This window comes from Sciurus vulgaris, assembly GCF_902686455.1.
Source record: "Sciurus vulgaris genome assembly, chromosome: 10".
Taxonomy (NCBI): Eukaryota; Metazoa; Chordata; class Mammalia; order Rodentia; family Sciuridae; genus Sciurus; species Sciurus vulgaris.
The window spans coordinates 1,723,695-1,739,737 of NC_136470.1; the positions used below are offsets into that span (position 1 = coordinate 1,723,695).

General features: G+C 58.6%; 1 protein-coding gene across 5 annotated transcripts; it reads left to right on the forward strand.

Moving 5' to 3' along the window:
- Positions 1-7,040: 7,040 nt before the first annotated feature.
- CFAP410 (cilia and flagella associated protein 410) lies at positions 7,041-15,353 on the forward strand. 5 transcript variants are annotated; one of them, XM_079101507.1, is made up of 8 exons: positions 7,041-7,237; positions 8,510-8,528; positions 8,989-9,069; positions 9,371-9,417; positions 10,755-10,984; positions 11,810-11,981; positions 12,656-12,749; positions 14,403-15,353. In XM_079101507.1, exons 1-8 carry the CDS (start codon positions 7,161-7,163, stop codon positions 14,529-14,531), a joined length of 849 nt encoding a protein of 282 aa, XP_078957633.1. In that variant the 5' UTR covers positions 7,041-7,160; the 3' UTR covers positions 14,532-15,353. The 5 variants fall into 5 exon arrangements, with proteins under 5 accessions (XP_078957633.1, XP_078957634.1, XP_078957635.1 ...); XM_079101508.1 differs by having other exon boundaries at positions 12,659-12,749; XM_079101511.1 differs by having other exon boundaries at positions 7,203-7,237; positions 8,989-9,025.
- Positions 15,354-16,043: the final 690 nt, after the last annotated feature.

The window sequence follows — 16,043 nt, forward strand, 5'->3', positions numbered from 1 at the left end:
GAGGCACAGGAAGGATGGGCGAGGGTGCTGAGCAAGAATCCAAGATTGGCTGCGTCCCTCATCCTCCCAAAACCCCCAGCCAGGACTGGGACAGGCAGCCACCAGCTGCACGGGGTCTGCAGACAGACCGCTCAGGAAGGAGTCCGCACTGCGTCGCGTGCCTCAGACCCGCCCGCCAGCCCCCGAACTCACCAGCCCGCGCCCCTGCCGGACGCATCCTCCCCCACGCCAGCCGGCGCCCCGCACCAGCGCCCAGACTGCACCGCAGCCCGCCCTGCACGCCGCCGGAGCATCATTCCCCGCACCCTGCGCCTGACACCTGCCCCCGCGCCCCGGCACCTGCCGCGCGCTCACGCCCCAGGCCAGCGCGCGCACCTGCTGGCAAGCCCTGCGTCCCGGCCTCACTAGCACTGCGGCGCAGGACCGCCGCTGCCCCGGCCTGTCCCGGCGGCCCGCATCTCTCAGCCAACCGAGCGTGCGCCCTGGATCCAGCGCAGCCTGAGTCGCCCGAAGCGCGCTCTGCGTCACTCAGCGGAGAGGATGATCTGAGTTGCGGGCGGTTCTCCCCAGACGCCCCACCTGCGATGGGCCTCCGGGACACCCTGGGGCCTGGCACTCAAGCGTTCCTGAGGGTCAGTGGCAAATGTCTCTAGAAGGGTAGATGCGGACTGCAATGATTGTCTCTGAACCCTGAACCTCTGGGGGGCAGGGGAGTGACGGGGACTGGGTGCACCTGGGCAAGGGTTAGTGGCCCCACTATGGACTCAGGAACCCCTGCTCAAAGTCCTCTGCAGCGGATCTCACACAGGTGGTGACCTGAAGCCAGAGACCACTCCCAGGTATTGAGGCTGGGACCCCTGAGTGTGGATGCCTCAGGTCCTACATCCCAGGGCTGTCACACGGGAAGGGCAGAAAAGTCAGCATGATCCCCCTTCAGTCCCACACACCAGCCACTGACCACTGGGGTTGCACTGCCCGCCCTGTGCACAGCTGGGGGAATGACAAGGACGGCTTTCTCACTCCTGAAAAGACAATGCTGGCTTTCCCAAACCAGCCAGGCGACCTAGCCACCATTGTTTCACCCCATTGACCCATTCTGCCTTCTTCCCCAACACCAGCCGAAAATGCTCTGCTGCCACTCCTGAGCCCTGCTGGTCTCATAGCTCAGGGAAATGAAGAGGGTCCTGTGGTGTCTGAGCCAGTGAGTGCGGGGTCTGCCCACACTTCTATCTGATGGGCAACCCTCTTCTCCTTCCCTGGGTACACTGCCCACCTTCCAGACTCCTGCCCACAGCCTATTCCTTGGCCTACACCTGTTTCTGCCCTCTGCAGGGGGCCAGCCAGCCGAGCCAGGCACCCATGGGCTGAGGGAAGTGTGGCAGGATGATCTCACTATCCTGCCACCCTGGTTTCTATGAAACTGTGGGAAAGGTGTCACCCCTTGCATAGGGCAACGATTTACTGTGTTTTCAGGACACTTTCAGGACACACAAATGTAGCTGGGGCCTCTCCTCCAGAGCATCTGACACCATGGATCCCAGAACATGTAGCTCACGCAAGTGGGTCCCCATGCCGTGGCTGTTCCCATGGGCTGCACACTGTGAGGGCTCAGACCTCCAGTCAGTCCACCACCACATTCCCAGAGCCTAGCAACTAGGAAGTGCTCTGTGAGAGCCAGCTGCCACAGAGGGTTGTGACAGCCTGCATACCCCGGGGAGCAGAGGTGGAGTTCGCCATGTCAGCTGAGCCCCATCCAGGCTCCTTCCCTAGGAGCCTGCTGGCCCGAGAGTCATCTGCTAACTGAAACACTGTGGACAGTTAATATTTCATAAGACAGTCATAACTGCAGACCATCTGATGCATAGCCTGGATCTTTGTTTCCAAGTATCCCAGGGCCTCTATGGGAGAGTCATTTAAGGCAAAGTGGTTAAACTGAGCATCTCTGATGAACAGCTGTGCTTGTGTTGCCCCTGAGAGTCTCCTTCCTTCTAGAGAAGAACCCATGCTTTACAAGAAGGCCACACTGTCTTCCAGATGCCATTGCAATGGCAATTACGAAACATCCTTCCCATAAAAACAAAGGGGCATTGACCATAAAGCAGGAACACGAGAACGCAGCATGTTCTGATCTGCATGGAGAGCTGCCTCAGGTTCAGACACAGGAAATGCCAAGCACAAGGAGTTTTTCTTGGCATAGACATTAAGCCCAAGATAAAAAGCCCCCTGTTCTGGCAGCAAGAAGAAAACCACAATTGGTGGGGGGGGGGGGGGGGGGAGAAGTGATCTAACACACTCTGGGGTTATGATGATGTCCAGAAGCAAGGAAGCTGAGTCCTGAGACCAGAGCAGAGGGAGAAGGCAAGGTGGGGTCTGAGGACAAAGGAGCAGCCAGCAAAAAAATTTTTATAGGGCTAAATAATAACTATTGCAAGCTTTTCAAGCAGGTCATATGATCTCCATCCAGCTACTCCCCTCTGCCTTTGCTGCAGTAAAGCAGCCATAGGCAATGCAAAAATGCCTCTGTGTGTCAATAAAACTTTATTTACAAATACAGGTGAGGACTACATTGAGGGCTGTAGTTTCCTGATCCATGGTCTAAAGAAGTGGGTTTCAATTTGGAGAACAACTTTATTTTCCTTTGTCTCTGTAATCAATTGGTCACCTGCATTCCAGAAACATCTCAGCAGAGAGAACTGTTCTTGAAATGTACAGTGGTAGAGAAGGGCACCCCACAAGGGAGCAAAGACAGCTGACTGCATGCTTGCTGGACCTTGATAACAGGTGCACATCTTTATAGCTACAGTGACAACAGAGCTGGAGTGACCCAGGACCAGAACCATCTCTGAGGACACTCAATACAAATCCACAAATCTGAACTGCTCTTCTCTCCCACAACCAGGGTCTGTGCTGGAGGCCTGAGACCTGACCCCTGTGGGCACCAGTGCAGGTCACCTGGCGTCAGAGGGCAGGCAGGCCGACCAGCAGCTGGTGGAGCACAGCCTCCCTGCAGGGTCTCCAGGCGCATTTGTGGTTCTCAGCACCACTTGTGGCACACAGTGACCCCACCCCTTGTGATGAACGCGGTGTGCGCCCTGCCCTGTTCACCCCAATCCCACCGTGATGTTACCGGGGGCCTCGACAGGGGATTAGCACCCCCATAAAAAAGAGATACAGACAGGCTGCTTGTCTCTCTCTCTACCCCATGAGGACAGAAGGTGGACCAGACAGACAGCAACTCTACTGACACCTCGACCTTGACTCCCACCTCCAGAACCTTGAGCAATAATTGTCATTTCAGCCCTCAGTCCATGGCCCTGTGAAAGTGAACTGAACAAACTGACACCCCTCACCCATCGATGAGGGGGCTGGGGCTCAGAGGAATGGAAAAACTTGCCCAAGGCTCCCAGCTGGAACTGTCGGAGTTAAACTTGAAGGCAGCTGCGGACCCTGTATTGTCTTGGTGGGCAGTGGCCTTACCCCTGAGCTGGGAAGGGAGACTTGGGGAGGAGACAGGTTGCTGCCACCATGGGCCTACAGCCCACAGGGAGGACACGTGATGAGTACACAGGCCAGAGTATCATTTCCAGTTGCAACAGACATGATGGACAATCCAGAGGAGCTGGAGAGCAGCAGCTGTGGTCTTAGGTGGGGCAGGAGGCCCTTTGGAGCAGCGGCCTGCAGGACGTAATGGCATGAGCCCCAGAATCGCCTGAAGGATCTCTAGACACAGACCAAAGCAAGCACACAGGCCTGGAGGTGACGTGTGTCTCATTTGGGGAACACCAAAAGGGCCAGGGTGGTGACAGAGCAAGCAGGAAGGTGGTGTGGGGGGCAGGGCCTGTGGTACACGGAGCAACTCCCTTGGTCTGGTGAGACAGCTGCCCAGTCACATTTAGGAGAGGCCCAAGCCAGGCCACCCCACTCTGCTGGTTCGGGGTCCCTAACCCTCAGAACTGTGGGAGAAAACAAAGGTCTACAAGAGCTGCTGAGTTTGGGACAGTTTGTTATGCAGCCACAGGTGGCTGACAGGTACCTAGGGAGGTGCAAGCAGGATGGGCCCCTGAGAGGTGGAGGAAAGGGAGGCTGAGACAGAGTGTGAGGTCACCTCTAGGGGCTCTGCTGTAGGGACTCTGGACTCTCTGAGCAGGGAGCAGGAGGTAGCACTCCTGAGTTCATGAACTTGGTCCTCAGCACCCAGCTGTGTCAGAACCCCACCTGGTGGCTCAGTCACAAGGGGCATCCAGACAGCTTAACTGGTGAGGAAGGAGGTGGCCTTCCGTTCAGGCTGCCCTCACTCCCTGGGAAGCAGGCATTTACCCTGCGTGGTTACTGGGCAGGGATAAGGGTGCTCAGGGTCACTACAAGGGAGGGAGGGAGGAGCAGGGCTGGGTGGAGGGGCGATGCCTGTGACATGGGTGAGGCCACGGCCCCTCTGAGGCCAGGAGCCTTCCATAGCTGTGCCACCCAGAGGCCTGGGGTTGGACCCAGGGACCCTCTTGTCATCACCAGTGATTGGTGGGGATGGTATGACCCGGGGCTAGCAGCTGCCCTAGGCAGAGGGCAGGTCCAGGGAAGACAAGCTCTGAGCTATCAGGAGTTCCCTGGGCAGGCAGGTGGGTGACACACCGGGGCCTGAAGTGGGCCAGTTGGCTCACAGCTACACACACCAACACCTGGCTTCTGGCTCTCGTTCTGAGATTCCCTGTGGCTGCAGCAGCTACAGTGACCCTGGACCACACCTGGTCCTGGGACCACGGGCTGCCCTGGCTGCCAATGCAGGAGGGGTATGCTTCCCACCTGTGGGGTGCCTGGGAGGGAGGCGGGGAAGAGAAGGGGCCCTGGGGAATGACACTGGCCTTTTGCCACCACCAGACAGGGTATCAGCCAGACCAAGGAAGAGCGTGCTATGGGAAACAGGAGCACAGGGAAGGGCTGCACTGTCCAGAGGGGCTGGTCTGTGTTCCCACAGCAGCCACAGAGCCACACAGCATCCTTCTCCCCTTCTGAGGGGAACACTATTTGGATTTTTCTTTGGGTGCTCCTCTACCCACAGCTCCAGGGCTGGGCAGGTGATCCAGGCCTAGCAGTCGGGTAGGGCATGGCCAGTTCAGTGCAGCCCATGACCCAGAGGGGATTAATCCCCAAGAGGAGGTGGGAAAAGCATTCTTTCTGCTGCACCTGAAGCAGTCAGGATACACGCCTGGACCTGAAGGGTGGGAGCATCAGAACGGAGACGAACACAGGGGTGGGCGGTGCCCAGGCACTGAGAAGTGTGTGCGACCCTGGATGGAGCCATGCCTGAAGTCACAACCCTGCACTTCTCAGGGATAGGAGTTGATGTTTCATTTTTGGTTTAAGCAAGTTTGGGTCACTTTTCTGCCTAGTTCAGAGAAACAAACCATTTACAGGCAGTCTGAAATTAGACATTACAGGAATTGGACATCACAGGAGTGTGGCAGGATAGGAAAACAGGAAACTAGAAATTGGAGATTGTGGGGCCGGTCCCCAAGCAGCCCTCCTGAAGCAGGAAGTGGGTTGGGGACAGAGGGATCAGACCATGTCCAACTTTGGAGGCAAGACCAGCACAGGGCCAGGCGAAGAGACCTGTTTCTGCTTCTGAGTTTGCAGTGAGGGAGCTGGTGGCCTGTATTGCTGCTGGTAAGCAGGACCAAGAATGGGGAGAGATGGCTGCAGATCAAGGAACACCCCACATATTCTATGCCTCTCCCCATCTCTAACCACATGGCCTTCCTGTGTGACCATGGCTGCTGCTCTTCCACTTTCCAAATCTCACCCAAGTTGGGCGTGGTGGCAGCGCACCTGTAATCCCACAACTCAGGAGGCTGAGGCAGGAGAATCGAAAGTTCAAAGCCAGCCTCAGCAACCTAGCAAGGCCCTTAGCAACTTAGCAGGACCCTATCTCAAAATAATAAATAAATACAAACACACAAAGGGTTGGGGATGTAGCTCAGTGGTTAAGTGCCCCTGGTTTAAAAAATAAAATGAAATCTCATGGTGGGAAGCATACCCCTCCTGCATTGGCAGCCAGGGCAGCCCGTGGCCCAGGGTCACTGTAGCTGCTGCAGCCACAGGGAATCTCAGAACGAGAGCCAGAAGCCAGGTGTTGGGTGTGTGCAGCTGTGAGCCATCTGGCCCACTTCAGGCCCTGGTGTGTCACCCACCTGCCTGAAATCTCTTTCCGGACCAATCCAGCCTGGAGTTGTATAGGGAAGGGAGTTCGGGAGAAAGCAGCTGCACAACTCAAAGTCACAGAGTTTCTACCCAACACTCTTGTGAGTCTACTCTAATAGCACCTGAATTCACCAGGACTTCCTCCCACTAACCCACACCCCCTCAAGCAGCCACTGCCGAGGTAACGCTACTGAAGTCGTCAACCTAAAAAGAATTCAGACAGGCTTTCCAGAATAACCGAGTTTGAGAATGGCCGCGGACTGCAACCGGAGATGTGTGCCCTGACAGCTCCTGCACGTCCCAGGGGTTGGCCAGAGGCTTTCAAGACAAGAAGTCCAGGCAAGCTGCTCGCAGCAAGGTCCGGGTTAAGGCGACTGAGCCGGCTGAGCGGGACTCGCTGCAGCCGTCACTCTAGCAGGGCAGCGCAGGGCGCAGGCTGCTCTCGGCTGCGGCTCAGGCGGTCTGCGTCTGCGCCTTTCCGGCGCGGAGGCGCACCTACGCACAGCGCGGCACTGCCCCGGCCATATTTCCCGAGTTTAAGTCGCGAGGGGACCACCCTTCCATGCCCGGCCGCGGTTCGGCCATAGGAACGCACCACACTGAGCGCCCCCAGCCGCGCACACCGCGGTCGCAACAGAACACGTCCGAGCTCAGCGCCACGCACATGAGCAGGATCGGCAGGCGACACGGGGGCGGGGCGAACGAGAGGGGCGGAGCCACGCGCATGGCGGAAGCCCAGCCCGCCTCACTGCGCCGGCGCGGGACCGCCCTCTCACCAGTAGCCAATGGCCTCGCAGCATCCGCCCCTGACGACGCAGGCCCCGCCCCCTGAAGACGCGCGCCGCGGAGCCATCACCCCACCCCACCCGTACCCCCACCCCCCGGCTTCGAGCAGTAGAGGCAAGGGACAAGGGGTGGCCCGAGGAGGGGCTAGGTGTGCGGGGCGACGACCGGGCCCTAGGGCCGCCATGAAACTGACACGGAAGATGGTCCTATCCCGGGCCAAGGCCTCGGAGCTGCACAGTGTGCGGAAGCTCAACTGCTGGTGAGGCTGGGGTCGCAGGCCCTGCCTGCGCGCGGCGTGCCCACCCGGGCGGGGGGCGGGAAGGCTGACCATCAGCGACACCCGCCCGAGTATCCGCCCCGACCTGCCTGGCCGCCCCCGCCTGGGAGTGGTTGCGCAAACCCAGGTGATCAAGGGCAAAGGTCACTCCAGAGCTTTAACCCCCGCCCCCCATTCCCCCTGGAGCAGTGTCTGCATCGCCCCTCGCCCCCCACACGCCGTCCTAGCCTGACACAGCCAAAATTGCCCTTCGGACTAGCTGAAGGGCTTTCAGGTGGCTTTAGGGGCAATTGGTCCTCTGTGAATATGTTGATATTGGAAGTTGCCACCAGTCATTGGGTACCAGGCCTGCTGATAAGGTGGAAGACCAAGATGATCTTCTTAGAGGGAGGGAAAGAACTGTGCTTGTAAAGTCGCAATTCACTGAACACCTTTGTTAGCAGGTACTAGGGGAGTGCTGTACCCAAGTGACCTTCAGTCTGGGGGTGGCAGCAAGGAGGGGACACAGGTGCTATGGTGTTGATGGGTCTGGCTTGGTCAAGGAAGACCAGAGCTTCCAGAGCAGGAGTCTGCACTTGAGTCCTGAGAGAGCTCCAGGTGTTCCTGGGAACTCAGGAGCCTTCTCTACCTAATGCAGCCGGGAGGGGGCTAAGTAAGGGCAGACCCTTGCTCCTGGTGGAACCAACTGGAGCAGCTGAACTCTGCTGTGTTAATTAAAGCCTGCTCTCTGCCTGGCCCATCTGCTGCTTTGGCCACAGTTTCCCTTCTGCCCTTGGCTTTCAGTAATGCCCTTCTCTGTTTGGCACGTGGTGATCAATGCTTTCTCTGTGCGGGGAGAAACAACAGCCCCATTGCAGGCCTGTGACGTTGGCGTCCTAAGTTGCATATTTAGCCTTTGCAAGTGGCCTTTCATGAAGATCCCCTTGTGTACATCAGTGAGGGAAATTAACTTATGCTATTCAGCCACTGAGAAAATTGAGTACATCTTTTTGTGTCTTATAAAGGGAGGAAATCCCATTGCTCCTTAGTCTGAAAGACATTCCCCAGCACAAAATAGGTAGTTTTGTAGGAAATCAATCTAATCATTTTGGACACGTTTTCCAGTTACCTAAGTAAACTTTCTTTTTTACTGTGCCATTAAAATTGTAGAATCCTAAGGTTAGTGGTCATTAATTTTTGGAATTTTTGTTTTTTAAATTCTTTTTATATTAAACCCCAAGAAGATCAAAGTATGTGTGTGTTTTCTCTCTCCAGGGGCAGCCGTCTCACAGACGTGAGTATCGCCTTGATCATCTCCAGACGGCCCCATCCCAAAAGCTGTAACCTCTTCTGCTGGAGGATTGTTAAAGCAGCAAAACCAAGGCCCTCCCTCGGTCCCACATCCCTTGCTGGCCTGCTCAGAGGAGGGGTGCGGTCAAAGCTTACTTTGGGAAGCAGCCCTGGGAGGACTTGTTTTCCTCTGAGATGTACGGTGATCAGAGGCTTTTTGCATGGCTCCTTCTGGTCAGTTCCTGCTTCAGGGCCCCAGCCCACTCCCACAGTAGGCCAAGACCAGCCAAGTGTGGGGGAACTGGAGCCTGTGGGTCTATGAAAACCAGAACACGCGTCACCTGGCACAGAGCCGGGCAGCGGCCGCCCTGTTCCCTGAACTGATGGTGCTGTTGTGGTCTGAGACCCAGTTTCAAGCCTGGCTCTGGGACAGGAAGGGCTTACGTCCTTTCCCCATACCTCAGGGTCAGCCAGAAGAAAGGTCCTCAGTCCCAGTGGAAGGTATCTTAAGGTCCCCTGAGCTGATGTCCTTAGAAGCATGTAACGTGAGTAGTGTTCTGTCTCTGCAGCCATCAGAGATGGCAGTGACATTGTTCTAAAACGTCACAGAGAGCACAAGTTTCCCCTTTAGTGAGGGAAGGGCTGGGCAGCAAAGGACAGCATAACACCAAGCCAAGTGTGCCCCATAAATTCCTTTCAAGAGCCTGGCTGAGCAAGGTCATGTGCCATGGGTTCCTGCAGTGGAGTTCACCAGGGCTCTGACAGATTTCTCCACAGGCCTGAAGAGGTGACATCGGGACACCAGTGCCAAGCGATATTTGCCAACCATGTTTATTTCCTCCCTAGATTTCCATATGCCGGGAGATGCCCAGCCTGGAGGTGATCACGCTCAGGTACCCAACCCTGCTTTGCTCTAGTCCCTGGGACGTGGAAGCTGGGGACAGCCTCATGTGTCTCCTGTGGGACCAAGTGATGAGAGACAACCTGGAAACGGCACAGTCTGGAAGGGTGGCTTCGGAGGCAGGGGGTGGGGGACCAGGGCAGGAGAGCCTGGCTGCTCTGCGGCTCCTGCCCCCTTTCTTAGGGTCTTGCCTGGCCTCCTAACGACTCCCTTCCTCTTGAACTCGCCCTGCTGCACCTGCCATCCAGCTTGGCCCTGATGCCCAGGGGCCTCCTGATAATGAGCCATGGCCTGCCCTGGCCCACCCTCACCATGGCCAGGTCTGTCCCCAGGGACCCAGGGTCCCACTTTTCTGCCTTCCTGGTTTAATCACCTCCAGGAGCTCCCCAGCTTCTCTGCATCCCAGGACCTCTCGCTGGTGAGAATTCCCTCTTTCCAGGTCATTGGCATTCCAACAGACGAAGGAAAGCTTGAATGTTACAACTTTGAAACCAAAGGTCATTGCTGTCGTTTCAGGCAGCTGGGGAGTGCTTGAGGGGCGGGGCAGAACTCCCCATGTCCCCTAATTCCCTCCTGCCCACTTGGGACCTGGGAGGGGCTGCCTGTAGACACTGGGTATGTTCTGTGGTTCAGTGCGGTGTTGGTGCCCCTTCCTGGTATGTGCCCCACATGGGGCAGCCCCAGGAAGGGGTGCGCAGGTGGGACTGGCACGTCAGGCAGGGCCCCAGCTCTGGGGTGCGGGAGGAAGCACAGCCACCTTTAGCTGAGCACCTGGGCGTGAAGGCCCTGTTAATTACAGAGGCGGAGTGGACACGGTCATGCCAGTGGGACCTTCAGGAGTCTACTCTGTTTTTCTGCTTCTCTCATGTGTTCCTTCCATAGGGAAGGGACAGTAAACCCACAACCTTTGTCTCTTTTTAGCCTGCAGTTTGGAAGTTCATTGCTGAGTTCTGGGTGGCTCAGAGCCTGTGTGTGTTTTGCCAGGGGCTCTGCCCACTGCCTGCCTTGGGTCTAAGCAATGTATCCCTCACAGGGCTTAGTGTCCTACAGGGGAAGGTGAAGCAATCCTCCTCCCCCAGTGGCGCAGGCACAGAGCGTGGGGCTGCAAGAGTGGTTGCTGATGTGGCCAGCCACCATTGTGCCTCCAGACAGGGGCCTGGTACCCAAAGCTTTCTCCTGCCTGGGGTCTTTCCTAACCTTGGTAGGCAGGTAGCTGCAGCCCCAGGAGGGCCTTCTTGTGGCGTTCACGATGGAGGCGGGACCCCCAGGCAGAGGCCCTGCCTGCCTGGAAGCCGGCCCACCTAGAGCGCCAGCTGTACTGGTTCCTAGTGTCAACAGTGTCTCGACACTGGAGCCCATGAGCCGCTGCCGGCACCTGAGCGAGCTGTACCTACGGCGCAACCGCATCCCCAGCCTGGACGAGCTCTTCTACCTAAAGGACCTGCCACACCTCAGGGTGCTATGGCTGGCCGAGAACCCGTGCTGCGGCCCCAGCCCCCACCTCTACCGCATGACTGTGCTGCGCAACCTTCCTGGCCTGCAGAAGCTGGACAACCAAGGTGGGTGCCCCTGCCCTGCAGCCACCACATGGCACGTGGAAGCAGACCCTAGTGGGAGGGTCCCTGCCTCCCACTCTTCTCTTGTGCAGTTCCTGGTCTTGTACTCAGGGTCTCCTCTCACACAGTGGCTCCGACATTTGCTTGTTCCTCTCAGGTGTCAGGGTCACCTGACTGGATCAGTGCAAATTCTCATCTGTGAACTGGGGCACTTTACCACTGAGTTACAACCCTGCCCCTTTTTATTTGTTATTTTGGTCTATAGTAGAGTTTAAGGTCTGGTATTGCGATACCTCCTGCACCATTCTCTTCCTGCCCAGGATTGCTTTGGCTATTCTGGGTCTTTTCTTCAAGATGAATTTCATGATTGCTTTTTCTGGTTCTATGAGAAATGTCATAGGAATTTTAATTGGAATTTATTTGTTATTTTGGGACAGTTTTACTAAGTTGCTCAGGCTGGCCTTGACCTTGTGATCTCCTGCCTCAGTCTCCCAGGTAGCTGTGACCCAGGTGTGGCCCCGCCAGCCCGGTCTGTTTGCTCTGAAGGCCTGCCTTTGGGGCTGGGGTGCAGTCCTGCCAGAGCCCCTGCTCAGCATATGTAAAGCTCCGGGATTTTGCTTCTAGCGAGTGTGGAGTCGAGATTTGCAAGCAGTTCTTCACCACTGGCTGAGGGGTGTGGGGAGGCAGACTGACAGCCAGTGGACAGACCCTGCCTGCACGTCAGAAGCAGGCTGAGCTGGAGGCTCCAGTGGACCCAGGGCTGTGCTTTATGTGACTATGGAGTGAGGCTCTCCGATGCCCTTGCTTCCACTGCCCCTCGCCCTGCAGCTGTGACTGAGGAAGAGCTGGCCCGCGCGCTGATGGAGGGAGACGAGATCACTGCTGCCCCGGGCAGAGAGGGCATAGGCAATGGCCACCCGCAGCCACCCTGCACACTGAGCTCTGTCAGCTGCACCATGGAGACCAGCCAGGACCCGCTGAGCTACGTCGAGGAGGCAGAGTGAGGCCAGAGGGGAGCGGGCTTCCTCCCCAGGGTCCTCCAGAGTCAGAGGGTCTTGCCGTGGTCCACGTTTTGGGAAGTGAGGACAGGAAATTTCCTGGGGTGGCTTCTGTTCTCTCTAGGAGTGACTCCAGTCACTTCTAGCGCTGATTCCATAGAATTCACACCCTTGGTCAGACTGCAGAGTACCAGGGAGCAGGAAAGGAAGGGCCAGCCCTGGGCAGGAAAGGCCCTCTGACCTGTGGCACTCCTCAGGTGGGGCTCAGCCTCCACCAGGGGCAGTCTGCTGCTCTCGTGACCCTGTTGAAGTGCCCAGGCCAGGCCAGGCCCTGCCTTCCGTTTTGCGAGTGCCTTTGGAATGTGCTCCGTGGTGAGACTGCAGGCCAGCACTTGCCCCTAGTTAGGGTCGTCCTGGGCTGAGGTTCCTGGCCTGGGGAGAAGGCGCTGCAGTTGGGGCAGATGTAGGGAGGTTGCCTCAATGTGGTGAGCCATTCCCAATCGGTGCCTCAGACGCTGCACAGGAGCCATCTGGAAAGCCCCTGGACTGGGTTGGCCTTCCTTCCATTTTCTGATGTTTGAGGAGGGGCTCCCATTCTTGTGACTCAGGCTCCTCTGGGCTATTTGCAAAGGCAACAGGTGCCACACCCTCTCAGACCCTCACCTCTTCTCACCAGCAGCACCCAGGGCCACCTCAGCCTGAAGCCCTCTGCTAAGGACCAGTTTCCTTCCTTCTCACAGAGGGAGACTACAAGCAGTCACAAGAACAGGGTGAGTGACACAGGCCACCCTGGCCAGGTAGCCACTGCCCCCGCAGAATGCAGGCATTGTGGCAAGAGGGGCTGGTGACATGGTGGGGCAGGCACACCCACGTCCCAGGGTGGGATGGCCTGGTTTCTAGATCTGAGCCAACTAGAAGGCCACAGAGAGGAGAGGCTGGGCGGGAGCCATCAGTGGCTGCGGGAGGACTCCTGTCTGTCCTTAGGGTCAGGGGCCTCCAGACGCCTCTGCTGCTCACAGAGTCCTTCCACCATGGCTAGAAGTGCTCCTGTCCTGTCCCGTCCAGACCAGGCCCGATGTGTCAGGCCAGAGCTAAGGTTACAGAGCCTGGGGGCCCAGTGACCTAAGAAAGTCGAGTGGGCGACCTGGTGAGAGCCCGAGACCAGGTGCCTTACAGGCTCCTCCCCAGCTCCTGCCTGCCGCCAGGGCACAGGGCCCCTCCACCCCGAGGATGAGTGAGGTGCTTCTTCCCTCCTGTGTCATTTTATTAGGGACAGACAGCTTTCGGGTCCCCCTGCCCCCAGCTCTACTCACCAGCCAGAGTGTGGTGTGCCCAAGCTCAAGCCAGGCCTGGGCAGTTAGCCCAGGACCAGGACCCTGCGCCACCCTATGCCTGGGCCATGTAGGAAGCCACTGCTGAGCAGAGCGGGGCCCTCGAGGGAGGCACCCACTCCCCGTGCCCAGTCAGCCCTTAGATGCCCCATCTCAGCTGGGAGCCCGGGTACCTGACATCATAGGTCAGGCTCCTGCATTCGTGAAGTCACAGAACCCCCTCAAGTGTGCAGTTCCCGGAGGAGCAGGGGTGCAGACTGAGGGCCGCTCCTTGCAGGGCTTGCCATCCTGACGGGCCGGCCCCATCCAGACAGCACCCCGAGCGGCAGACAACGTGGCCACACCAGACTTTTGTGGGCAGCTGGGCCAGCCCAGCCTGTGTTCTGGCTTCTTGGGGAGGGAGGAGTCAGGGGACACGGATGTCGTCCTTGCCATGGCCCCTAGCTCAGCGGCACCGACCCTTCTGACCAGCGGGAGCCCCCAGGTCACTAGCCCTCAGAGTCCCCCTCCTCCAGTCTACGTGTGTGAGCTCCGGCTCCCGCGCCAGGCAGGGAGCCACCAGTACCATTCCACGTCTGTCCCCACAGGCCTCCCACAATGCCCGGGCCCCCTGCAGCAGCTGGGAGAGGGCTGGTGACAGAAGGGCTGTCCACAGTGCACGGCAAGGTCCTCGGACCACCTTCCTACACGAGAGGAGGGTGGGTGGCCTGGTCCTCTCCCGCCTGCCTCAGGGGCCCTGTCCCCACAGGCACCTGCAGTGCAAGGATACAGATGGCCTGGGGACCTGAGGGAAGTGCAGGGGCCTTGGGCCAGAGCATGTCCCTCACTCGGGACGTTCCTGCAGCCAGCCATGCAACCCCTTACGTGCAGACACCTCCCCTGGTCTTCGTCAGAAACGGACTCATTCCCCACCCGGGAGTGCAGACAGCTGTGGGCAGGCCTGCGGTGCCCTCGACCTCAGTGCCTCGGTTTCCCCTCAAGCTGGCGGGCCAGGATGGGAAGCAGCACAGGAGGGTCCCAGTGTGGATTGTCCCACGGGCTTGTGTGAGGCTGCTCAGCCAGGCCCCAGGTCGCGACTCTCCCTGCCCGCAGAACGTGCTGACGGCCATCTTGTTGCTGCTGCGGGAGCTGGACACAGAGGGGCTGCAGACCATCCAGCAGGCCGTGGGCAGCCGGCTCCAGGCCCCACACAGGCAGGAGCTGCAGGAGGACGCAGAGTGACCGCCAGATGCCGCCACTTGGGCCCTCCACACACTCCGCCCCTGGACACGTCCTCGGAAGCTCACCCACCTGGAAAGTCTTGCTCTGTCCACCATACTAGGCGGGGGTCAGGCTGGGCAGGCCCGGCTCACATAGACTGTCCCCAGGACTAGCTCGGCGGCCTCAGGTCTGGAGGCCTCTGGGCCGTGCTCACCAACAAGCCATGTTCCCCTCTGCCCTGGAAGCGGCATCTCCCAGGTGGCAGGTGTGACATCGACGTCGGAGGTAAGCGTGTCCCAGCGGCCGAGGGACGATCTGGAGCGTTCTCCCTTCCGGTTCTCAGTCCCTGGGCAGGTCCTGGCATCCAGGAGACCTGCAGAGTGGCGGCACCCTTGAGAGCCGCCCGAGCACCTCGCAGCACAGGGGCCCAGCCGTCTGGGCAGGCCGGCCTTTGTTTTCTCTCTCCGACCCTGTGAGAACCCCGCAACAGCAGAGGCAGCGGACAGTGAGCCAGAGTGGGGCCGTGGGGCAGCCTCGTGTCCCTAAGTCCAAGGATGGGTCCTACGTGAAAAGAGCCCTAGGGGAGGACAGCCGGCAGTAGCCGGCAGGGCAGTGGCTGGTCTGGAGACAGCCTGCCGTCCTCCCACATGGGCTTGGGCCCCGTGAGGCTGCCGTCCTGCACAGCCGAGAGCACGTGGGCCTGTGAGCCAGCGATGGCACAGCAGCCCCACGGCCGGGGCTTGCAGGCGTCCTGCCATCACTTGGAGATTCACGGAGGACTGGACTCATGGCGGGCCACAGGAGGCAGGGCATCTGCCATGGGCAACCTCGTACCGTCTTCAGGGTGGGAAGCAAGGAGTCAGTGTTGGGGACAGGTAGGGCAGACATCTTGACTTCCCAAAGTGTTGGATGCTCTCAATAAAGCCATCTTTTTTAGAACAAGAGAGGGTCATTTCACTGGAGGAGGCCCTCCCCACCCACATGCCTGGGCTACCAGGTGCCTTGCGTGAACCCACCCTTTCTTCCTCCTGCCCCACGTCCCTGTACACCTGCTGCCCGCTCGCCCCTTCCCCTCCACCTCTGGAGACTCTGCAGGTCCGCCACTGCCTAGCCCCGGGCTGTTGTGGTATCTACAGAATTCTTCAGCTCCTGCTCCAAGTCTCTCCAGGTGAGCCCCAAGCAGGAACTGACCTCAGTGTCCTCGACGTGTGTGCAGATGAGGACTGAGACCCAGCACGCTGTCACTGGGAACCTGGATGCAGTGCAGCCAGAGACAGGCCACTGTTCTCTCCTCAGAGCGCTGTCCAGAAAGGAGGCAGATGCTCCACATCTCAGGCGTCACCTGAGGCCCTGGCAAGTCACCAGGGTTCTGTGCAGCTGGCAGGTTCCACACTGTCTGGCAGAACAAACTGGGGGATCCACTCTGAGAACAGAGTCCTGACCCCAGAGTGTGGTGTGCACTAACTGAACCAAGCCACCATGATGCTCTGACCACCCCTGACTGACCTGAACAGCTGACCAGTGCCCCCGCCG

Coding starts and splice junctions, on each gene's coding strand:
- CFAP410 (XM_079101507.1), top strand. CDS start 7,161: ATGAAACTGACACGGAAGATGGTCCTATCCCGGGCCAAGGCCTCGGAG. Junction 9,070..9,370: donor TGTCCTTAGAAGCATGTAAC/GTGAGTAGTGTT, acceptor TTTCCTCCCTAG/ATTTCCATATGCCGGGAGAT. Junction 12,750..14,402: donor CAAGCAGTCACAAGAACAGG/GTGAGTGACACA, acceptor CCCTGCCCGCAG/AACGTGCTGACGGCCATCTT.